Raw genomic sequence first — 23,001 nt, forward strand, 5'->3', positions numbered from 1 at the left:
GAGGACTGATTAGTTGCCACGACCACTCATAACCCCCGATATCCTCAAGACCAGATCAAGGATAGACAAGTGCTCATCCGCGCCATCCACAAGTCTTTTGTCAACCTCGGAAAAGATGAGGACAATCTTATTCTTTTGTACGTCTGGGATTGTCTCGTCAAAAACGAGTGCTTGATAGAGCTGGAAATCTGTTAGCAATTTCACGGGCTTTCAAAAACCAGGGGGTAACTTACCTGAGTAACTACCTGTCCGGCACTCCAGCCATCTGCCACCATGTCCTCGACCACCTTGGCCACCCCTGCGTATGTGTCTCCAGCGCCGTGTGGGCGGATGGCGGAGATTAATGTGTCGATGGTCTTGTCAGGAATGACACCAGCGATATCTTCAATGATCTTCACCGTGACGGGCTTCTTGTCTACATCCATCGCGTCACCGCCAGCAGCATCTTTCTCGCCCGCGCCCACTAGCCGCGCAGCGCTCTGCAAGAATGTGATGGCCTTTCGCAAGTCACCCTCACTGCACTTGATCAGGGCGTCCACTGCGCCGTCCTCCAGCTGAACGCCCTCGTTCTCTGAGATATCCTCTAATCTCTTCTTCGTGTTGGTCTGGTCTAAGCTCTTGAAGCGGAACTTGCTGCAACGACTAGCAAGAGGATCGATGATTCGCGTGACGTAGTTGCAGATCAAACAAAACCGCGTGATCTTGCTGTATGTCTCCATGGTGCGGCGCAGAGCACTCTGTGCGTCTTGTGTCATGGAATCGGCCTCGTCCAATATGATAATCTTGAAAGGAGGGCAAGGGTATCTCTTCTTGTATTCGTTCGTCGGGTTCGTCAACTGCATGCGAGCAAAGTCCTTCACCTTCTCTCGGACGATGGAGATTCCACGCTCGTCGGAAGCGTTGAGCTCGAGTACGCGCGATTTGATCATCTCGGGGCCGTAGAGTTCTTTAGCCAAAGCCAGTACTGTAGATGTCTTTCCTGTTCCGGGTGGACCGTAGAAGAGCATGTGCGGCAACTGTATATCGGGTCAGCAACATCTCAATGCATCAGGGAGCAGTCGTACGTTGGAGGCTTGCAGCGTTCTCTGCAAAACCGTGACGGTGTGGTCTTGTGCTGTGACATCGCTTAGAGTCTTGGGACGGCTATCGGTGAACGTCAATATGGCAACCTCAAACACGCACGACTTCTAGGACTCCATGACGGGAAGACGAACTATTTCTCGACCCACGGCTGTGCTCGTGGCGGCTGCGCAGATTTCTCTTGCTTCTGAGTCGACGTGCCATTTGCAGCGGCGGCCTTCCTGGCCTTGAGGTCGAAAAAGCTCGCCATGTGTGATTGATGTCTATCTCGATCGAAATTTTGTCGCTGGAGGTCGTGTGATCTTGTCGTCTTCAATCAATCGTAGCTCTTCTCTGCACCTGAGGTATGTGGCGGTGGTGACGACCGAAGAAAATCAATTAAACTAGCAAACGCGCTGCCCAGTCGATCTGACGCGTGTTGGAGCTTTCTCGGCGGACAGGGGTGTAGATCCACCGCGTCGACAGAACCCCGCGACCGTTCCACTTTCGAGGTACCCTCGGAACCTTACATGAGATACGTACCGAAAGCTGTCTGAACCGGGATACTCACTCCAACCTTGAAGCTACCTATTTTACTTCCGTCAAGCGATGGTACATGTGAGCATCACAACTTTGACCGTACTCGACATCTCTACATTGGAATATTTTCTTGACTTCATTTTATTCGCCCACTTTCTTCATTCAATCAAAGAAGATTGTTAGGCCAGAAAATGAAGATTACGGAGGTTAGGACGGATAGGTATGGAGGTTTCCTGTCAATCATACGGGAAGTAGGTAAGCTGGTCATCGCGTTACCGTTTTCCCAACCATCAGGATCCAGATACTTCTATAGCACAGCGGGATTCGAGACAATTCCTCGGGTCCAAAGAAACTTGGCTATACGTGAGATAATAATATTATGAAGGGAGAAAAAGGAAAAGGAAGCATTATCCGATTTGGACCCGATGGCGTCTAATGTTAGATTTCGACTGAGACCTCACTATATTATCAAGAGTCACACCTGGTCAGAGATGACCTTTGAACGGTTAGACGCGGCAAGGGATCGTTTGACAAATAAATGAGTGAACACCCGCCGCCTAAAGCAAGTACCACACCCCAGCCAATGTCATCAAAGCCTTCTGCTGGTAAAGCAGGCTCAGTTTAGTGAAGGTGATTGTGTGACATCAAACATCTCATTCAGCCACATCTCATATAAGCCTGAGGTAAGGTAGGTATCATGTGGGCATCCCCCCGGCTTGTAACTTCGTAATATCTCTCAAACTCCTCATCAAATTATCAAAGAAGGCACCACTTTGCGCTGTGGGGCTTCAAAGGAGTTCTTAGTTGTGAAGTTCAAAGAGGCCCCTTCACCACAGAAGAACGCTGCGATTCGCCTGCATCAACGCACGCTAAAATTACCCCTCCTGCCCCGCCAAACTGCCAATTTAGGCACCTGGTGCAGCTGCCTCGTCCCCCGCCAGCATCTCATCAACTGAAGTTACCTTAGTACCGGTCCCTAAGGTACCGCCCGGAACTACTTCTACCACCCCGATGCCCTGTGGTGCTTGCCATCTGCACTCTGAGGTACCCGACCTACCCACCTCCGTACCCTGGTTTCCTCCCACCAACCGAACAACCAACAGAACCCAAGTTGCATCTGCCCGGCCGCAGAGAGCGCTTTACTGACCTGACATCTTCCAATCTCCCAGGCTCTCAGGCCGCACTCACATCTTCGATTCTCCATCAACTACCTACCCCACGTCGAGGAGAATCTACGATCACGGCCTACAACCAAGCATCTGTCAAAGCACGCCCACTGACTGTCAAGGGGCAGCGCCTGACCCAGCTGGCACCATGGCGGATCAATCCATTATTCGGATTACCAAGGTACCTTAGCTGCCCCGCCCCTCACCAGAGCGATGAAGGAGGGGCTAGAATTGCAAGGCTGATGTTTGATCGCACAACAGGAACTCGGCGACATCCAGCGAACCTCGGATCTCTGTACGAGCCTCTCCGCGAACATAATCTATTCCATATGCTGACCTCCTTTCCAGCCATAGCTGTCGCTTGTCGCGATGTCGATGTTCGCAATGTTAAGGCCTTGATCATCGGACCTCACGACACTCCCTACGAGTTTGGGTTCTTTGAGGTAATAATTTGCTTTGAAATTGCCCCATTTACACGCAGTGCTAACGGGAAAGCAGTTTGCGATCAGGTTCAATAAGGGTACGCTTCTTCCATAACGTGGCAATGATGGGTGGTTTGGACTGACGCACAAATAGAATACCCTAGGAAGTCGCCCAACGTCAACGGTATTACAACGAACGGAGGCCGATGCCGATTTAACCCCAACATTTACTCATCCGGCAAGGTTTGCTTGTAGGTTTACCTTCCGCAACGGAGAATGCTGGGCGCAAGGAGTACTAACGTTCTGCAGGTCCATTCTAGGGTATAGCCAGGCGCATAGGATTTACTATGGGACTTTAACTAACAGGATCTAGCACATGGCGTGGAGAGCGTGGAGAGGAATGGTCTGCAGCACAAGGCCTCGAATCTATCCTCATTTCAATCCAGAGCTTAATGTCAGGAAACCCATACGAGAACGAGCCTGGATTCGAGGAGGCAAATGAAGCATCGGATAAGAAGAATCAGAAGGACTACGTCCAGAAGGTGAACAGACATACTTGTGTATTGGAATGATGTGAGACAACGGGGCTGATTCTTGCCGCAGATACGTCACGAAACACTTCGAATCTCCGTCATCCAGCGTATGGAGGAATACCTTGGTCTCACACCCGACGGCAACGCTATTGCCCAACAGTCCGCAGCAGACGGAGACCAGCTGGATACCGACAACGAGGACATGGACGATACGAACGTTCCTTTCGAGCCTTTCAAGGATTTATGCAAGCAGCGGTTCCTATGGTACTACGACAATTACCTGCTTGCTGTGCAAAAGGCCAAGGTCGAGGTCAGAGACCACCAGGCGTTTGTGCGCATGCCGTTTGAAGGTGCTAGCAACACCATGGACGGCAAGTTCAACTACACAGAACTGGAAAGACGTCTGCGGAATGTCAAGGCTGCTCTCGACAATGAGCTCGTCAAGTGGGCCAAGGATGGCGAGATTGCGATCGAGAAGGAGATGACACTCTCTGTAAACTTGCGCCACCAATACGAACAAGTGGTGCAGGCGTTCAAACGTCAAGACATCCCCCACGATGTCCAGTTGGAGGACAATAATCCTTTCGTTTGGGTCATTACCTACTTCGGACGTCCAATGACGAACCTTGACGGCGGCTTATTTCGCTTCAAAATCCACTTTAGTACCAAGTTCCCCGAGGAGCAACCTCGAGTCAAGTTTCACACACGCATTTTCCACCACCGCATTGCAGAGGACGGAACAGTTTGCTATTTCCCAAACTCACTGAGGAAAGAGGACGTTCGAACTCACATCGAGGCTGTATTCAGGGCCCTGGAGGAAGAAGATCCGGCGTACGACCCTCGAACCTTGGTACACCCTGAGGCACATACGCTTTATTGGGGAGGCGCCGAGTCGCGGAAGAACTACAACAGGCGTCTCCGTAGATCTGTGCAGCAGAGCATGGAGTAAGTTGCTCAAAGTTTTGTCCTATGTTCCTGAGCTAACCTTTACAGTGACTTATGATATTGCGTCTGAAAACCACCTTCAGGCTAAGGTACATCATGATGTGTGTGCTTGTGCTTACAACGCGACCATTTCGGTACAAAGGTCGACTCTTTTTTTCGGTCATAATGAGGACGGTAGTGAAAATTGACCTTGGCTCGTCCAGGTTCAACTTGCTTTCAATGGTCCGGACGGCGTTAACGGCATCGGAATCATGCATATCAGGAACGGGCTTGGGATTGTCCCGCTAGACTCCAGTAGATACCTCGAATAATGACGCGACGAAAGTAGCTACATTCGGAAGTTGATATCGTTGTTTTCTTCTTCTTCAAAACCAAGGCTCTGGCCTGTTTCATCAAAACGCCTTCCTTCCCATGCACCCCATTCATGCATAACGCCTCGTAATCTCATGACCTCAGTAGGAAAGCATCAATCATACACCCATTCCCGGGATGCTTGTTCCAGCAACCTTGCCTCGAACGGCTTCCTTTTTTTCAAATCTTCTGGAAGGAAGAAACATGCTGTTTTATCGCTTGCCTCCCCTTGCCTTCTTCTCGATCCTGTCCTTCCCAGGTGTGTAAGGGGCCGCGACACCGATGAAGGGTCTCTGGTTACCTCCAGGCTCTCCCTTGAACTCGTATGTCCCGCTGGGTCCCAACGTTGCCGGAGCGCCTTGGCTTGGTCTGGCCAGTTGGTCCGCGTGTATCTTGTCGAGTGACTCGCCGACGACGGCATACTGCGACCAGTTGATGGGTGGACAGCGCACCACGTTCTGGGGTTTGGGGAGAGACTCCCACGGCTGTGGTAGTTCCTTCGCCTTGCCTTGCGCGGCACTCCCGTCTGCCTTGCTCTCTGTCTCGTCGTCCGAGTCTGAGTCGGACTCGGCAAACAGCTTGTCGCCTTGTGTGTGCACTTTGCCTGCGCCGAGGTCGGCGAGGAAAGCTGATGGGTTATCTACGGCGGCGTTCTTTGCGGCGTTGAGCCCTTGGATATCGGCGGCGGCCTTTTTGGATTGCATCTGGAGGATGGAGATGGCTGACTTGAGGGCGAGAACATCGGGACTGGAATCAAAATCGATGGGCTCGGGACGCGGAGGGGGGATGGCGGCAGCGGTGGACGGCTGGGAAGAGTGGGTGAGTACTGGGCGGTCGGCAGCGAAAGGGGCGGGAGGGTCCGGCAGACGGGCCGGGGGCAGGGTCGGGGTTATGGGGCTGATGGGGGGCCGGGCGGGGGAGGAGGAGCGAGAGGATCGCGGAGGGGTCTGCTGCGCTTGTGGTGGGTTTGTTCCGCCTGCCGAAGAGGTTGTGGCAGCAGTCGGACCAGCAGCCGCAGACGTAGATGGCGCCGGCGCCGGCGCATTCGATGTGCGCGGCGAGATCGCGTCTGTTTGTATCGTGAGGCCGAGCATGGTAGTGGAGAGGGCTGGCGGCTCGCTCTCGGGAGCAGCGGTGACTCTTTTTTTGTTTGTTTGGTGGTCGGCGTCTGAGTGTGTGAGCGGGAGAATTGGAGGTTGAGAGGTTGGAATGTCTCTCGTCTCGTGGTGGGGTTGAGAAGGAGGGGGAACGGTAGTGCAATCGGAGCTAAATGTGCACCGTGCGTTTGGCGCGCCGCGCGTGCAGATGGCTCGGGAACTTTGTCAGCTTCGGATGCTAGCGCTGTGCAGGGAAGGCTGCATTCAGCTTAAATCAGGTTCTGTGGCTCTCAAGCGGGTGCCTGTGTGCCTTGTGGGAAGCTTCCAGAGAAGAAATGCGTTGTGATAGTTTAGGCGATGCGGTCGTCGGGCGGGTTGCGTCAGCCAACGGACGTAGAGGTCGGGTGAACTCAAAGTGCGCGCGCCAAGCGACCGTTTCTGTTTGTTGACTTTGCTGGTGTTGTTGATGTTTTTGAAAGTATTGTCCTACCTACTTCTGTGGCCCGCCCGATTCATTCAACGGATTCCAAAGTCAATGGTTGGATGCAAGACAGGGCAATAGAAACAGCGGCCAAAGGACGACGTTCAAATGCAGGTTCGCCACTGGCTAAGCTCGATTGGAGCAAGGTGCCTGCAGAAGATTGTCAAGATCTGAATCACGCCGCCGAGGAGTACCTAACTGTCTGCACGTGCCAAGTGCCCCATCCATCTTCGCCAGCAGAAGGAGGTGGGCTAAAGTGATTGGTTGACATCCCGAGATTTCTGTTCAGCCGCTGTTGTGAGGGGAGTCGCCGATGTAGGAATCGACGATGAACCTCTTTCCGGAGAGAATTCATACCATGGGCATTGAGTTTGAGTCCGAGAAATGAGCGTATTCTTGAATCTCGATCATCTAGCAATGACGTCGAGAACGAACTGGTGCGATTTAGGTCTAGCAGTTCAGCTTTCCAGAGTTTCCGAACATCCGCCCAACGTTGTTCTGCCGTACGTCCGTATTCTCGCACAGCCCATGGGCAGTTCCCGAGCTTGCCTAGATTCGTGAGAATTCCGACGGCCCCTAAGAGACGTGACCTTCTAGGGGGCACGTCTGATGCAGCGGAACGAGGGACAGTAATCGTGGGCTTCAAGCCGAATCTGTGATACATCAGATTGTGGCTGCAGCAAGAAAACTTGCTTCTTCCATTTTACAGCCCACGCGCTATCGAAATCTCGATATTGCCCAGCACTACAACCCCAAATAAAGAAAACTTGTCGCAAATGACCTGCCGGTCCCTGGCTTGGCCCCGGTCGGTCTTCAATATTGAACCTCATCGGTGAAGGTTTAATTTCATTTTTTTTGACGGCGAGCATCGAGCATTCTCCTCCTTCCATCCAGCCAAATGCCGCACGAACGGGCCCCCTCAACCTACTGTCCAGTAAACAAAGGATGCTGCGCCTCGATACGGGAAGCCTAAATTGTGTGAGATGGATCTTGATCTTGTACCAGGCCGCTGGGATAGCCGTGCTTTCAAGCTGACAGCACCACATTTCCCACCTAAAAGATGGTCAATAAAGGACGAAACGGAACGCCGTCAAAGGGCTAGCACTTGGTTTTGCTGAACCAGTCTTGCGGTTTGGTTCATGAGACACTACGAGACATCCACTCAAGGGATGACTAGGTCGACGGTCGACCGAGCTGTCCGACGGTGGAACTCCCATTCCTTGCATCGTCCCAGCCCTCCAACAGCTTGAGGCAAGGGCTCTGACTATGGTCCAACGATGCCGCAGTATTAGACTGGCCACCTCCCGTCAGGAAAGACGTCACTCACTCAGTGAGGGTGCCCTAACAATGAATACTAAACGTCCTTCTTACCGTTTACCGCACAGTCTTTGCCAACGTTGGCATTAGCGTATGATTAGTGAATAGTGGCGTCCAGTCGTATTGCAAGGCTGGCATACGACCAGGATCGGATAGATGGTGTCCGTGATGCCTCGCTCTTTCTGCCCTCAACATGGCAGGAGCTAATAGCACGAGGTGCTGAACGCCGGGGTGGCATGCGGGACAAGGCATGGCATCCACCAAAAGAAAACATGGAAGGTGCAGGCCAAGCCAGTCCGCCTGCTCTTTCCTGTGGAAAACATGGGAAGGTAATCAACACGAGCGGGGCAAGAGCACGAGAGAGCGAGCCAGCGAGCAGCGAGCATGCATGGCTTCTGAGACCTTTCCGTCCCATGCCCATATTTCCATTCCGCTTCTTTTGGGCCGGCGTCAATTTGCACGTTACTGCCACGAGGTCGCTCTTTCTCTCCCCGCTGATCTTCTCTACTTCTACCTCTCGCCCGCCTGTTCTTCTTTCTCTTCTTTCCAACACTGCCTCAAGTTGACTGGACATACAATCTCTCACTACCTTACCCTGTTCCAAATCATCGAACTCCTTCGCCTCGAATACTTGTTATCAAACTCTGCCGTTCCTTCTCATCTTCTCCGCACATATTCATATCCTCCAAGCCACCATCAACTTCGCCCTATACGGAAATTGTGCAACACTGTCCATCCTCACCTATCAAGGAATCCTGTCAGACATCTACTGGAAATTCCGGGGAATTTGGGTGTCTTTTCGAATGCTTGAATAGCAGTCTCACAAGTCTATTCCCTCCCACCGAACAATGCGGCTCTTCCATCGGCATCGAAACAAGCAGAAGAACCCGCCTGTCCCTATTCAAGAAGACTTATTTTCACCCTTTGACTCACCAGCACCTTTACCTCCCATTCGGAACTTCTCATACCCAACCGCAGCCCTGCAATCACCGTCGGCACCTTCCATCTCTTCAGCCACACAGCCAGGCATCAACCTACCTCCTGCCGGCTTTGGAGAAGCGCACACATCCACACCCAGTGGTGGCACCGAGCCCCCGTTTTACTGGGCTTCATCGTACAGACCCATACGTGAAGAAGAAGTCGAAACCTCGACAGATCCACAGTCTTACACTTTTGATACTGGACCAGAGGCGTTTGTCTACGGCTAGGGGCCGATTCCAGAGAAGAAGAAAAAGAAACGGCGAAGTCTCCTCGGAATCTCAACACCACAGAGAAGCAAGACTACTGAATTCGAAGAACTGCCAAGAATCAATAGAAATTCGCCGCAGAGTCTTGATCGAGATTCTCTCACTGGATATCGAATTTCTCATCCGCCAGCTCAGGCTATCCTTGAAAGCCCACCCAAGAAGGTGTCTCCCCAGAAACGCGCTTTTGTTCTCGGTCACAAGTTCGCCAAGTCGGTCGACCTTGCATTCACTCACCTACGCCCGCCGAGCCCACCTCGCCCGGCATCCAGCTCAGGAATAGCTGCAATCGACACGCGAACAGCCCCTCATAGAATCGGGCTAGCGATAGACGAAGAAGACAACCATCCAGGAACGTTGATCGATCTCTCAGACGATGACGAGATGGGCCTCAGACGCAGAATCTCGGAGATGGACTTGAGAATGTCTCCTCCGGAACGCATGTTCTCCGACCATTCGCAGATATCTGAGTACAGCGCTTCTACAGCTAGTGTCAGTGGAAGCCCCACAAAGAAGAGACGAAGTGAAAAGTCCAAACCCAAGGACAGCAAAAATCATTGGGTTAGCCAGCTTAAAGACTGGTTCAGCACTGGCGAGCCATCCTCTCAAGACTGGAAACAGCTCAAGAAACAAGAGTACCACAAGCATGGTATCGCAATGAACGACCCCGAGGCCAGTGCAAAGCTACATGCCCCCATCGGAGCAATTCCTGAAGAGGCCATCAAGCCTTCCAGTGGACCGGATCCTGAGACGATTGCCAAGAAGAAGTTCGCAAATCGGAAGCAGATTCGCCAAACCTATGGCGGTTGTGAGAGAATCACAGGCTCTGTTTCCTCCGAATCTTCGGCAGGCAGCAGGGAGGTCAACCCTATTGCCCCATGGGTGTAGGCGTGAACACTGGCCGGCCTTGGTTGGGGGGTTAAGCATGCCTTTATTTGTAGCAAGGCAGAGGCGGGAGTGTATGGATTGATGAATGAGATAACGACTGGAAGATGATGACGATTTGCTTAAATCGCTTTTGCATTATACCCGCTTCTATACGCCACGGCAACAAGCCTGTCGCGGAAGCTGCGTTGGAATTTTCAGGCTCGGTGGCCCTTCGTGCGCCACAGGACAGAGAGAGCCTGAAACGACTGTCTTTTCGAGTACCATAGTCTGATGAAAACGGAAGATTTCTACACTACTTTCATGTTCCTAAGTGCCAAATTCACATGTCAACGTGACGTTCCCAGTGTTTGACAGCTGCAGACGAACCCGGTCGACGTTGACCAATGTACAGTGTCGTGACGTTACGTTTGTGCAATTGATATCGATTCGATAGTAGCTTTATAATGTGGAACTTGTACCCGTTAGACGGTTGTATACATTAATGATGAACAACTCCAGTTTAGAGATCTGGAGACTAGTGTCGCAATATCAGTCCCTAATCGCGAAACAATCCCCTCAAACTTGCTGGAAATCACGGAAGTGGGTTCGTCGACGTTGGCTTGTAAGGTACCCTAGACGGAATGGGTATGAAGATTGGTCAGCGTGAGTGACAACTCGATCGCATGCGGTTGGTTGGTCAACTTTGAGCACCAAGACACCACTGGATGCCCGTGTTAGCTCAGGTATGGAGCCGAAATGGATGTCGTTGGCACACCAAAGATTGCAGCGCGCATTTGCAGCAACTAGGTAGTTGGATCATCACCGCAAGACTTCCAAGTTCCCTGCTTTTTCTAGAGTGAGGCGCGAGCATTTTGCTCTCCTGTCGTTGCCCAGCGCTGCTGCGCACCTTCGACAATCCCCCACGCTAGCCCGGAGCTTAGCTCCGACCTGGAGGTCGGGTGGAGATTTCGGAGGGCCGTCGACTGGGACGTGCTGAACAGTGACAGACACCCCCGACCGAGACTGCTGGGAGAGATGGGGCGGGGCCTTCCAATCGGCGATCCTCACGGCGCCAGCGCCGTGGTCGTTTTCCCCACCTTTCCGCATTCGGTGGACAGCGCTGTGTCGCGTTCCCCCAATTGCAGAGGATGACGTACATGACCGGGAAGCTCTGGCCTTTGGTCAATGGTGGTTGCAGCAACGATTCGACGAAGCTCTGGGCCCTCCCCCCCCCTTGCCGTCATTGAGACGTCTGTGAGCGGGATGTGAGTATTAGTGCCTAGTCCTCGGTCGTTCGTCTTAGCTGCTTCAGACTACCTACCTACCGCCATTTCCTTGGACGTGTTTCCCCCAGTTCTCAGCTTTCTCCTTCTTCTCTCGTATTCTCCCTTTCTTTGCATCGGTTTATGTACTTTTCGGTCGAGGTTGCATTTTACGAAAGATACCCTGTTGCATATCAATAGTGGCACTTGCTGCGAGCCTTGGACGATAGCTTCGACAAGACGCCCGTCATGTCTTCGCTTTGGGGTTCAAGGAACAAAAAGGATGACGATGAGGAGGTCCGCGATGGACCTGGACCTCCAGAGGAAAGAGGATCGAACGAGTACGCGGCACGGGAACCCGACGAACACACTCGGCTCCTACCGAATAGGCTCGACAGCGACAACCGCCAGTACCTGACGCCCGATGACCCGGCAGTGTCTCCGTACAACCTGTGGACGGTGCGCGTGCTGCGATGGGTGACTGTCCTCTTCACGGCCCTTACTTTCACGTGGTGGACCCTGACTTTGGTTTCCTCTTTCGTGACGCCGCCTGGTATGCATACGCGCGGCTCTGGGTTTTACGCCTTCAGCTATTCGAGTGTGTCACTGTTTACGCTGCTGTTCACTCTCGTCTTCTTTGCGGCTCCATCCAAGGCCGTCCGAGTTCTGGCCATCTTCATGGCTATCATGCTTCTCGTCAACATGATCCTCATCGTTGCCGTCCAGAAGAACCGTTACGAAGAGGCCGGAGTGGGAGTTGCGAGCGTTGTCTGTAAGTTGGGAGTTTGGCATATCATGTGATTGATCCTTTGCTGACAAGTCCACCCCAGGGGCTTTTGTCGTGAGCCTGTGGGCGCTTGCTTGTGATAGAACTGTGAAGTGGGGCAAAGCCGAAGAGGAAGAGAGGCTCACCGGCCGAATTGAGACGAGGCGTACAGTCTGGGAATGGACCGAGGTTCTCATCTCAACGGTGGCCTATATCATCCTGTCTTTGATCATCATCCTTATGACTGCCACATTGATTCTGCGATCGCTTGATGCTGGTTTCGGCCCGCCAGGCGAGCAGTACTGGGTCGACGGCGACCAATACCGTATCCACGTTTACTGCGATGGCAATGGCACCGATGCCGCGGGCAACAAGCTCCCCACCGTTTTCTTCGAGGGAGGCGATCTGCCAGTCGAGAATGGATTGTGGCAATTTGCGCAAAACGCCCTGAAGAATGACTCCATCTCGAGATACTGCTTCGCCGACCGTCCGGGCTACGGATGGAGCGATACCGCACCCAGTCCTCTATCAGCAGGCATGGCAACTGACGCCCTCAGCGAGGCTCTTGCACGAGCTGGCGAGAAGGGCCCCTGGATCCTGGCTAGCGCTGGAATCGGTTCCGTGTACTCTCAGATCTTTTCCTCCCGACACGGCAGAGAAGTGAACGGCCTTCTCTTGATCGATCCTCTTCACGAAGACCTTCTTCACCGTGTTTCGGACCCTGGCAGAGGCTTCTCCTACTGGCTTCGCGGCGCATTCTCGCCTCTTGGAATCGAACGTCTCCCAGGCGCCATCTTCCGCGGACGCACGAGCGCAGACCGCGTCTGGGGTCGTTCAGCTAGACAGAGTGGAAAGTACCTGTTCTCAAAGTTGCAGGAGAGTCTCGTCGCCGATTCGCTCACCAAGCGTGAGGTGATTAGCAGCAAGGCCATCCAGTACCCCAATACGCCTCTGGTGGTCATCAGTTCCGGTGTCAATGTTCGCAAGGATAGCGAGTGGGAGGACAAGCAGAGAGATTTCAGCCATCTGACAAGAAACCTGAAGCATTGGGATACGGTCGACGACGCGCCACACAATGTGTGGGAGACGTTAGATGGACGTCAGAAGATTGAGAAGAGACTCCGACAGATGGTCCATGCGTGAAGCCATTGAAAACGGCGTGGCGGCGCTTGGAATTTAGTTTGTTGGATCGCGGCGAGTTTGAACGTTGTATCCGTACGGAACATACAGATACGGTCGGACGGCTATCCCTGGGTTGGGTTTAATTGCGGTGTGAGCGACAGCTAGGAAATGAAATGATGAAAGCGACTTGATTTTCGATATACTGTGTTGTGGAGTTGATGGTAATTGTCTGCGTCGTGTCCGCGGAAAAAAGAAAGCAAAAATGACTCGTAGGTACCTCGCTGTGTGAAGAAGTGCCGGCTTCGCGCCGTCTTAGCGGTTCGATTGGTGGCTTGCATGACTTGCGAAGTGTCCGAGATGCTTAGGATGCCTTCATCCACCAAGAAGCTTGTTCCTCAGCAAATTGTCCCGAAGAGATGTCTCATGAAGGAGAAGAGAAGTTCTGCTGCCTCGGGCAAGATTGTGTATAGAAAAGGGCCGCATCGTCAATGCCACGTGCTGTATGCAACGGCAAGGCGGTTAGCCTTTTGGTTGAAGGAATTTGTTATCCACACATCTTGGCTTGGACGGGATCTTGCATGTGGTGTTTGCTTGTTTTGGGAAGCTTTTCTTTTGGCAGGGAACAGCTCCGGTTGGCAAGTTCGGGTGTTGCTCACGCAACATGTGGCCTCTCTGAGGGGGAAGTAAGTGCCTTCCAACTACCCGTATCTCTGAGGAAATCGGCAAGACAAGGTAGGTCGGCTGCAGTGTACCTTCATAAGATGGGATGGCCAAGTTGCGGCTCGCCAAGGAAGCTGGCTGCTCAAGTAGGCTAAGGTTCGGACAGTTGATAGATTCGTCCCATGTCTGAAACTAAAGGGCTGCACATCATCATGTTAGTAGCGTCTGAACTCTGAACCTTGGATTGTCCGATGTGAATGCAAATCCGTGATAAAAGGAGCACTTCGAACATGAGACTGCGTCTTGCGTTGCATTTGATCTATGACCTATCCGCACACGTGCAACATGTTAGACGCGACCGCAAGTCAACACACAATTGGCGACCGACCCTCTAAGGTGACCTCTACCTAAGGTAGTACTGAGTAGTTGAAGAATTGAAGCCAGCAGACCAGACCGTGTTGGGCCGTAGCGAAGTGTGGTCAGGAACCAAAATGGATACGAATGTATTAAGTATTTTATGGAAACAGGTCGTATGCAGACTATGAACACGAAGGAGAATTTACGAGCCCACTCAACCTTGAAAGAAACTTACCTAGTACTCCGTAGGCGGACAATTCACTTTGTTCGCTAATACGGATAGGTAACGGTCAACGGGCGAGTACGACAAGTTCGTGTCGTGAACCGCTCGAGGCCGAAAAGCCCCTCCCCAGACCCCCCAGACCTCCCTCTTATTTTAAAACACGATCCAATGACGGCAATGCCTGCGCTTTCTCGTCTCCGCCCTACACTGTTCTCACCACTCAGCAGTCCCATTCTCGCCCAACAAAGAGGACCCCGAAAGTGAGACCAAGACCCGACTCAGTCGTCCAGCAGAGCCCCCAATCGCAACAGGTCCCTCCAACCTGGCACGCCTGGTGCACCCTGGGCCTCGGAGCTGGAGAATGGGACCCCAAAAATAGTGTGGAATTTGCCTTCGGCCGGCGCCTAAGGATTAGTGCGGTGTAAGGCATCCGTACCCAGGAACGGTAGGGAGTCAGGGACAAGGTCCCTAGAGAGGTTCCGTGCTCTTGGGGCTTGGGATTCCAATCCTCCCCGGACACTCGACCCGGAATGGCCGCCCTACAGCCCAGTGAGGGAGTCAAGCCTCGCCATGGACGAAAGGACGTGCTCATGCTGCGACGTGCCTCTCTCAGCATGCTGTGCGTGCCATGTAATATGATGTCCCACGATGGAGATGGCGTGAGGTGCACTGAGGTTGACAGACACCTGTTTCCTCATGTCTCATTTGCGTTGCCGAACGGGTAGGGCAGCCTCCCGTGCAAAAGTATCCGTAAGTCAAGTTGATAAGACCCTTGTCTGAACACCTCGACAATCGCCTTGCTGCCTTTGTTTTTCTTTCCCTCCCTCATGCAGGTAAAATGAGCCGTAAGCCAAAGTTCCTGTAGTCGGGAGAGAATCAGTACCACAATCAGAATCAGTGGAGAAAGAATAGATACCACCCGACTCCTCCTTGGGGATTTGCAAACGACGCGGTTGCCCTCCACTCGAGATTGGTGCTGATGCTGGGACAACCTGACCTGACAGCCGGGTACGTACTTGCACCATCTGGTGTGCCCGCCCTGCTGTAACGCCCTCCCGCTGGTACAGAGTACCTGTCTCGCTTGTGACGTGCAACCACCTCGACCGGGCCTGGTTGGGCGGGGACCGGAAAGGGGGGGGTTGACTCTTGAGTTTGTTGTACTCGTAGTAGTGTCAACGACAGCCCCTGGCCACTTAAAGAGCGAACTGGAGTCTTCAAGGGTCCACGCATGAGGGGGGAGTACCTTATGTAAAGTTCCTAGGCAAGGAACTTGGAGACAGACGCGCTGTACGGAGTAAGGTACCTCGAGGTAGCGAGGAGTCGGTCCAAGACAACCTGGAAATCTCACTTCACGTATCCGCACTTCGCGGGTGCCTACCCACATTCAACTCCCCCATGCCTTTTGTTGCGTCTGTTGCAACTTCCATCCATGCTTGAGGGCGCTGGAACTTCCTTCCTCAACGTGGTGCATGTGGCCGTACTTCGCCAGGTATCCGCAAGATAATTATTAGTGAGGAAGGCAAGACCCAGGTACAGCACCTTCCCTGCGTCGTCGTCAAGCTCCGCACCCGCAAACCCGCACGTCGACCTGCACCTCACTGCTCTGCACCTTCCATCACTTACCTGCGTGCCTGCCTACCTTACCTTACCGTGCCGCTCCGCACCTTCCACTACAATACCACGGCGTACCTACCTGCGATCTCTCCGAACCTGAAACCCCTTGCTTCTCTTGAATAACCCATCGTCCAAATCTCACCCCATTTGGGCTGAAGCCACCGACCGCCTTTCTTTCACAGTCACGGTCGCAGTCGCAGTGACGCCAGCAGCAAGCACCACCACCTTACCTGCTGCAAGGCAAATAATCCCGATTCGTCTGGCCTCGCTTTGCCAAATCCAGACCTTCTCCAACCTCGAATCGTCACTGCTATCGCTGCAACTACCTTGCTTCGCACACGCCTGGCAGACAGACGACCATCTACCGCCAAACGTTGGGTAGGCCACTTCGCACAACTACTCCAAGGTGCCGCCGCGTCCTTCTCCCGACTCGACTTGCCAATTCTCGAAAAGACCCAGAAACGCACTTCCCGCTTGCGAGTGATTGCGGGCATTTGTTGGCAGCTTCAACTGAGGTCTGCCCTGCAATTCTCCAAAGGTATTTCAATTTCTGGTCTGGCTGCTAATACCCGTACTTCCTTCCTCCTCCAACATCCCACCGGGGAGGCAGCTCACGCCTCCTACTCCTACCGTACCTGCCCTTGCTGACGCCGCCTTCTCGCACAGAATCCCACCTACTCCTATGGTTTCGATATTACCGCGCGTCGATAACGATCTCAAACAATGGAGAACGAGCCGCCTTCCGCGACCTCGAGGCGGGGTCGTCTAATGGGGAAGCTCTTTGCCCTCAAAGAGAAAGATCGCAAGCCCACGGCTGAAGAGACGGGCAACAACATCAATGATTTCCTCAACGGCCCCTCCGATACCCTGCAGGTCAACCATGCCTCACCCTCCACCGTCGTCCCCCAGCTTTCGAAGCTCGACATCTCCTCAGCTACCCGCTATCCTCAAGCTTTGTCTGTCGCTAGTCACTCACAGCAGAGCCTGAACCCCCCGAACCAGTACTCCGCTCGCAGCCCTGGACTAAGCCCGGGTATCCCACCTCGGAGCCCGCGGCGTAGCAACCGCAAGGGCTTGACTGTGCGCTTTGTGGACCAGAAACCCGACATCATTGGCGAAGGTGGTGATGAATCGGAGATCCCAGCCATTGAGGTATCGAGGCGCAGGAAGCAGCGACCCCCGCCGTCTCCACGCCATACACCCGTGGCTGCTGTTCACGACTCCCCGCCGAGAGCGCCCTCGGCACCGAAAGAGGACTCAGACTTCATGCCTGGCCGCTTGCGAAGAACACAAACGGGCTTCTCCTCTGTCGGCACCGAGCCCGCCGAGCCCAAAGAACCCCCTCCGGCTTATAGAGAGGTGGCACCGGGTAATGCAGTTTCAGCGCCATTCCTAGATACCCCGACTATCGCGAAGAACGAGAATCGGAAGTCCTTCATCGAGCACCAACAGGCAGAGATGCGACAGGCAGAGGGTAAGGCATTTGCAGAGGCCGCACGCCAAGCTGAGCGGGAGGAGCATGGAGGCCAAGCGCCTCTCGCACCACAGATAATCGAATCTCCAACTAGATCTCCAGTGCCGCCTAGCAAGGTACCCCTCCAACCGAGATCCCCAGATGACTACAGAAAGCCTCCCGACCAGAGCCCCTCATCCATCTATTCGAGCAGCACCGAATTCAGCCAACAACAGAACACAGCTGCCAACTTCTCTCGGCAGCCGTCTGTCAACTCCCAGTATCACATGGCGCCCCCGTCTGCAACAGTCGCCTCGAGACAGGCATCTTTCAACTTGCATGATGCGGTCCTTGCTGTTGGTGATGACGCTCTCAACACATTCGTCACCCGAACCCGCCACTTCAATGAGCTTTTCAGACTGCATGCTGAGACAATCAAGCCTATTTCAGCCTGTTCACCGCAAGAGCTGGCACGCGCAGCACTGTGGTGGCTCATCAAAGGACGTACGGCATTGGAGATTGCAGTTCGCGCACAACCTAGTAGTCCCCAAGACCAGATGCAGAACGAAAATGATCGTCAGCAGGCGTATGCCAACCTCTCCAAAGGCTACTGGTTGGTGGAGGAAGCCATCCCTGAGGTGCAGGAGAACACGCGCCTTGCATCCGACCCAGGCATTAATGAGATCCGCTCAATATTGGTCGGCACTCTTAAGAAGCTTTGCGTCTCAATGAAGAGAAACGGATCTCTTCCGCCTGAGGAGGCGTTCTTGCCCCAGACTATCGACAAGTCTATCTGGCTTGAATATCCCAGACTGAGCGTTGACATGATTGCGTTACTCACTGCTGATTCATCTGCGGCCATGACTGGTGTTGTTCGCACTCCCTCTGCTTTCGAAATTCTGGAGACTCTGCCCCCTAATGATACGGCTGAGAACTTCACATTCGGCAGAATCAGCACGGACGTGTTCTTGATGGAACAAGGCATGGACTCTCAGAGATTCTACTTCCCTTGTCTCTTGACTATGGTCCGACCTAACAAACAGCACAACCTGGTCTTTGTTATCGCTAGTCAACACGGAGAGGTCAACCTACGAATTCAAGGAAACAAAAACTCTGGCCCAACCTGGGACGATGTCCGCTGGCGCAATCAAACCAACTCACTCGAGATCAAACTGCCCAGAGGCTTCATGATCGTGGTTCAGTGCTCACATGCGGACTACCGAAATCTGTGGAACATGTACGATTTTGGTGCCCAGGTTCAGTCGACCCTTTATGCTCGATCCGACGAGCACTGCGTTTTCCGCTCTACCCTTCGGTCATTCCAGTACTTCGACTCAAATCCTAATGCCCGGGCGTTTCCCAAGGAACCCGTGGCAAATTGCGACGTGGCTCTGTTTGAGAAGATTCATAAGGAGCATGCTGCTGCAGGCCCACGCGCTTACCATAGGGGGTACAGAATCGTCGTGGTGACAGGCCCTCGCACAAGAACACTCAGTGGTGTCAACCACACCTACACGCCACAGATGCCAATCCCCTTCAGTTTCCTTAGGTCGGATGGAGGTGATGCGGCCTTGATGCTCAAGTACGACAACAGTAACCCGGATCCGAAAAAGCGCGTAAAGGTGAGCATGGTGCTCTCGTTCGGTGACGAGGGGGAGCGGGCCCAGCTCAACAGCCTGATTTCCGGCACTTCTGTGCAAAAGGATGAGACGATTTATGCAGACGTGCCCCTGATCGGATTCTCCATGTCGACTTCTTTGCGGGATAGCAAGTATCTTCCGGGCGTCAGCCAGATCCCCTGGACATCCCTTCGAGTCATCAACGAAGATGCCGATGACGACTATCCTCGGACAGTTCTAGCCGACAGGCTGAGAGTTATCGTCGAATCTAAACAGGGCTTACTCACTGATCGAGTGAACCTCCAACCCGGCGAATTGCGAGTGAGGCTCGAGGTTCAAGAGACCAAGTCCCTCGTGGTGATGCGCCAGCCGCAGTTCGACATGACTGCAAATGTAGCAGACGGGACTGTTGGCAAAGAGATCCCCAAGGCTATGACCGAAATGCTCGAAATGCTGCAGACGACTCAAACAATTCGCACTTACAGCTTCCCAACTCAGAAAGATCTCCATGCTTTCCAGGCTGCATTGACTGGATTCAGAGTCATCTTCGACGGCCTCGCTGCTACCTTTGCAATTTCTCGACGAAGAATGGTGGTTCCCATTCACAAGAAGTGGGAGGCGGGATTGACTCGAATCCAAGTGGTGCAACAAGGCACAGTCATGCAGCTCCTCGCGTTCTTCCCAGACTTTCACCACGGCCAGTGTATGAACTTCGTTTTGAAAGGCACGGATGTATACGAGACGTTTTCGAGAAGCAGCAAAGCTGGTATCAAGTTTGTTGACGCCAAGTTCCCCATGCCGCGTATGCCCAACGGCACCGACGGACCGTCGGACGACATGGGATTCATCTGCCTGGACCTGCCGGACCTGCCGGGTGAACACGACGACATCACGCTCGTCTTCGAAAACGAAGCGGGTAAGTTCTCCCTTTGCCGAATGGACTCGGACTCATGCTAACTCCCGAACAGAACGCCACCGGCTGACGCAGTGTCTACCGGCCACCGTCAAGGGTTCCAGGTCACTGAGAGGCCGATAGACGAAGCCCATAGGGACCCCTCGAATTGACGAGTGACGAGCTGTGCGAAAAGCGAAGAATTATCCAAAGCATTGTCGTGGTTGGAAGCAAGGTCTGGACATTCGAAAAACAAGATACCCATCAGTCGGTTCATCACATTGCTTTACAGACAACGAATAGCGAGATAGGAGGGATGAAGGAAGCATGGGGACGGAAAAGGGCAAAACCCGCAGCCTGAAGATGGCGGGTGGATTTGGCACTTGTTTATACCGAGATGACAACTGCCTAGGTACTCGGATATTGTGGCAGGTCTGGCCGGAAGACCCGGGACAGCCGCCATGGGTCGCGAGGCTAGGCATCGTTGAGAGCCTCTCCAGGGAGGCCTACTTTTTTTGTGGTTTTAGGCGGACAAGCAACAGCTCGACCAGATCATCAGGGTTTGGACACTTTTTTGCTGCCTGTCAGGAAATCATGTTGGTTGTAGAGCAAAGGGCTGGCATAAAAGCATGCGCTTACGAGCAATGTGCCTTAGGTAGACAGGACAGCAGCTTGACAATGATACGCGTATCAAGTGACATATGAAGTGTGTCCGACGCATACGATGGTGCGGAAAAAACGCGAGTGACATGGACCATGATATCTTTGTGGGCCATTCTCTAATGAGCTGCACGGAAGTAAAGCTGTTCGTTCAGTGGTCCGACTGATTGGAACGTCGCGGATCTCTTGGTCAAAAGACGTGGGACTTTGGGGGTATGAGGTCTTGGTCTACAACTGGAAGTGGTTAATATTGCTTGGAAGTAGCAGCACTGCCACAATTGACCTGCATAATGGGGGTGAGATGCCTGGGCATGCCAATCATCTAGGCAACTCGGTCTTGTTGAGATGTTGTTCGGTGTGTTCTCCTCTCCATCTTCAACTTGGATGCATCACAAATTTGGGCAATTATCATCTCTGTAGATTATTTTCAATGAATTGATACTAATGACTTGGCTAAATGCTTTCCGCGCATACAAGGGACGATGAACGACTATCGCGAGATGAACAATGCCCTCAAGATTGATACCGCATAAATGTCAATAATTAGTACCCTGCAGCAGGGTGCACCGCGTGGTGGGTTGAGGGATTCATAGCATTTGAACAGAAGGGGGAGTCGCTCATTGATTGATTGGCTTGTGAACAGGAGCCGGCGGGCATGTGATTGGGTGCAGAGTAGCACAGCATTTGGCGGTATTGGACATGGGATGGGACGGAAGGAGGGGGGAGAAGCTGGGGTGACCGACACTTCCCGTGCGAACAGATGCGGATGCGCGGGTTTGGCATCTCGATGTTCTGCTCTTCCCCCGTCCGTTGGCACTAATTATGGGAAGCATTGGGGAAGTGCAGATGAACACCTTAGTTTCGAGTGACTCTTCGTCGGGTTTGTCGGGCCATTTTAGGCTTCTTCTTGGGTATCATTGCACCAGACTTCAGAGATGATGACAGCTTTGGGAGCTCCTAGGGCGATTCAGGCAAGGTGAGCATGGTAAGGCAGGTAGTTAGTGGTGCACGGAACTAATACATAAGACATGATGGCATTGGGGAAATGGACGAAAAAAAGTTTCCCACCTCAGTGAATGACGCGACGTCATCACCCCTCCTCCGTCCTCCGTTGTGGGGTTTACACCAGGCGACGTAAGGACTGCATGGGAGCCCAGGCCATCGGCGACTTTGGTGAGGTGCTGACCAGCTATCATAGGTAGGTAGGTAGCTAAAAAGCTGCTAAGGCAGGTAGGTAGCTTCCGCCTACGACCATGCCCAAAGTTGCCTCGCCTTGACACCAATCTGCTCTCACCATCAATCATTGCTACGGAATCTACCAGGCCATCGTCATCTTGTGTCACAAACCATATTGTACACGGTCTTGTGCTCCTTCTTTTCAACTTCTGACATGGGAAATCATCTTTTACCTCAGTCTCATCTCAAATTCCGGCCGTTCCTTGGTTAATCAGTAACCTGGAACAGCTACCTACCTTTATCGACCTTCATCTGACCTTCACCTGACCTTCACCTCACCCTTTCCTCTTCGCCCGGCCTCTTCCTGGTTGGCGCCCATTCACCCTTTTCTCCATTCTCCTTTCTACAGCTCTGGTTTACGTTCCAGCCCAGGTTGTAAGAGGCGGCAAGGCAAATCGAAAACAGCAAGCGAGTGAGACATCGATAGGTCATCTTTTCTCCGCCAGTGCCCCTTCGCCAAGCGGGCCTCTCTCTCTTTCTTCGCTTCTCCAAGCTCAACATCATTAAACCCGATTTCTTTCTTTTCCCACTTTTGCATCCGACGGATACGTTCCCAACCTTCATCCTCCCGACGCTTCCTTCACCAGCAAGCCCCTTGCCCCAGAGAAAGTCAAACCATCTTCGGCTTTGTCGACCACCAACTACTTTTATCACGTCAAGTTCCCACAAAGTCCACTGTTCAACTGCTGCCACTCTTCTCTCCCCTCCCTCTCGCTCGACTACGTACCGGGCTGCGAGGCCCCATCCTTTACTTAGGTTACCGACTCTACCCCTACTTGCAGCTTCAAGCAACACGCAGACGCCTTTTAGGGGAGCACTACCCCTCATTCCAGCAAGAAGGCACATTCCGGGCACTGCGCCGATAAGACCGATAGCGGTCTGAAAGACAACTGAGGGGCATCGCTGCACCCACAGCCCACCAAGAGCCAGTCGCAGTCATGGGTCTGGTCCATGTGCCAGGAAGACGCTCCAGAGCGTCCAGCCTCAGTGAGTCTTACCAGCCCTAGCGTCACTGCCTGGTCCAGTGTTCTGGATAATAGCAGTCGTCTCCTCCTCGCCGCGCCCTTGTGGTCTTCATACAGCGACAAACTCGCGCCCATTCTTACACCCTTTTC

General features: G+C 53.1%; 8 protein-coding genes across 8 annotated transcripts; 5 read left to right on the plus strand and 3 right to left on the minus strand.

The window, feature by feature from the left end:
- Nucleotides 1–9: 9 nt before the first annotated feature.
- On the minus strand, nt 10–1,330 carry BDP81DRAFT_319697 (replication factor C; the record flags this gene model as incomplete). Its single annotated transcript, XM_060584458.1, has 4 exons — nt 10–180; nt 234–1,016; nt 1,065–1,143; nt 1,215–1,330. The coding sequence occupies 4 exons, from the start codon at nt 1,328–1,330 to the stop codon at nt 10–12; spliced, it is 1,149 nt and encodes a 382-aa protein (XP_060445345.1).
- Nucleotides 1,331–2,913: 1,583 nt separating this feature from the next.
- On the plus strand, nt 2,914–4,723 carry BDP81DRAFT_394396 (ubiquitin-conjugating enzyme; the record flags this gene model as incomplete). Its single annotated transcript, XM_060587953.1, has 9 exons — nt 2,914–2,946; nt 3,027–3,060; nt 3,114–3,208; nt 3,264–3,285; nt 3,342–3,438; nt 3,497–3,508; nt 3,561–3,729; nt 3,791–4,665; nt 4,714–4,723. The coding sequence occupies 9 exons, from the start codon at nt 2,914–2,916 to the stop codon at nt 4,721–4,723; spliced, it is 1,347 nt and encodes a 448-aa protein (XP_060445346.1).
- Nucleotides 4,724–5,228: 505 nt separating this feature from the next.
- On the minus strand, nt 5,229–6,110 carry BDP81DRAFT_461168 (uncharacterized protein; the record flags this gene model as incomplete). Its single annotated transcript, XM_060593740.1, has 2 exons — nt 5,229–5,971; nt 6,023–6,110. The coding sequence occupies 2 exons, from the start codon at nt 6,108–6,110 to the stop codon at nt 5,229–5,231; spliced, it is 831 nt and encodes a 276-aa protein (XP_060445347.1).
- Nucleotides 6,111–8,622: 2,512 nt separating this feature from the next.
- Nucleotides 8,623–9,329, plus strand: BDP81DRAFT_27640 (uncharacterized protein). The gene has a single exon (XM_060582968.1). It carries the CDS (start codon nt 8,760–8,762, stop codon nt 9,117–9,119), a length of 360 nt encoding a protein of 119 aa, XP_060445348.1. The 5' UTR covers nt 8,623–8,759; the 3' UTR covers nt 9,120–9,329.
- On the plus strand, nt 9,330–10,367 carry BDP81DRAFT_27641 (uncharacterized protein). Its single transcript, XM_060582969.1, has one exon. The coding sequence runs from the start codon at nt 9,540–9,542 to the stop codon at nt 10,041–10,043; it is 504 nt and encodes a 167-aa protein (XP_060445349.1). The 5' UTR covers nt 9,330–9,539; the 3' UTR covers nt 10,044–10,367.
- Nucleotides 10,368–11,533: 1,166 nt separating this feature from the next.
- BDP81DRAFT_319793 (uncharacterized protein) lies at nt 11,534–13,193 on the plus strand (the record flags this gene model as incomplete). The annotated part of the gene is made up of 2 exons (XM_060584469.1): nt 11,534–12,056; nt 12,115–13,193. 2 exons carry the CDS (start codon nt 11,534–11,536, stop codon nt 13,191–13,193), a joined length of 1,602 nt encoding a protein of 533 aa, XP_060445350.1.
- Nucleotides 13,194–16,272: 3,079 nt separating this feature from the next.
- On the plus strand, nt 16,273–20,226 carry BDP81DRAFT_27681 (uncharacterized protein). Its single transcript, XM_060582971.1, has 3 exons — nt 16,273–16,564; nt 16,693–20,014; nt 20,067–20,226. Exons 2-3 carry the CDS (start codon nt 16,750–16,752, stop codon nt 20,132–20,134), a joined length of 3,333 nt encoding a protein of 1,110 aa, XP_060445351.1. The 5' UTR covers nt 16,273–16,564; nt 16,693–16,749; the 3' UTR covers nt 20,135–20,226.
- Nucleotides 20,227–22,055: 1,829 nt separating this feature from the next.
- BDP81DRAFT_27704 (uncharacterized protein) lies at nt 22,056–22,926 on the minus strand. The gene has a single exon (XM_060582975.1). It carries the CDS (start codon nt 22,730–22,732, stop codon nt 22,157–22,159), a length of 576 nt encoding a protein of 191 aa, XP_060445352.1. The 5' UTR covers nt 22,733–22,926; the 3' UTR covers nt 22,056–22,156.
- Between the last annotated feature and the right edge of the window lie 75 nt (nt 22,927–23,001).

Source organism: Colletotrichum phormii, assembly GCF_030913505.1.
Source record: "Colletotrichum phormii strain CBS 102054 chromosome Unknown BDP81scaffold_10, whole genome shotgun sequence".
NCBI classification, from domain to species: domain Eukaryota; kingdom Fungi; phylum Ascomycota; class Sordariomycetes; order Glomerellales; family Glomerellaceae; genus Colletotrichum; species Colletotrichum phormii.

Coding starts and splice junctions, on each gene's coding strand:
- BDP81DRAFT_27640 (XM_060582968.1), top strand. CDS start 8,760: ATGCGGCTCTTCCATCGGCATCGAAACAAGCAGAAGAACCCGCCTGTC.
- BDP81DRAFT_27641 (XM_060582969.1), top strand. CDS start 9,540: ATGGGCCTCAGACGCAGAATCTCGGAGATGGACTTGAGAATGTCTCCT.
- BDP81DRAFT_27681 (XM_060582971.1), top strand. CDS start 16,750: ATGGAGAACGAGCCGCCTTCCGCGACCTCGAGGCGGGGTCGTCTAATG. Junction 20,015..20,066: donor CGTCTTCGAAAACGAAGCGG/GTAAGTTCTCCC, acceptor ACTCCCGAACAG/AACGCCACCGGCTGACGCAG.
- BDP81DRAFT_27704 (XM_060582975.1), bottom strand. CDS start 22,732: ATGTGCCTTCTTGCTGGAATGAGGGGTAGTGCTCCCCTAAAAGGCGTC.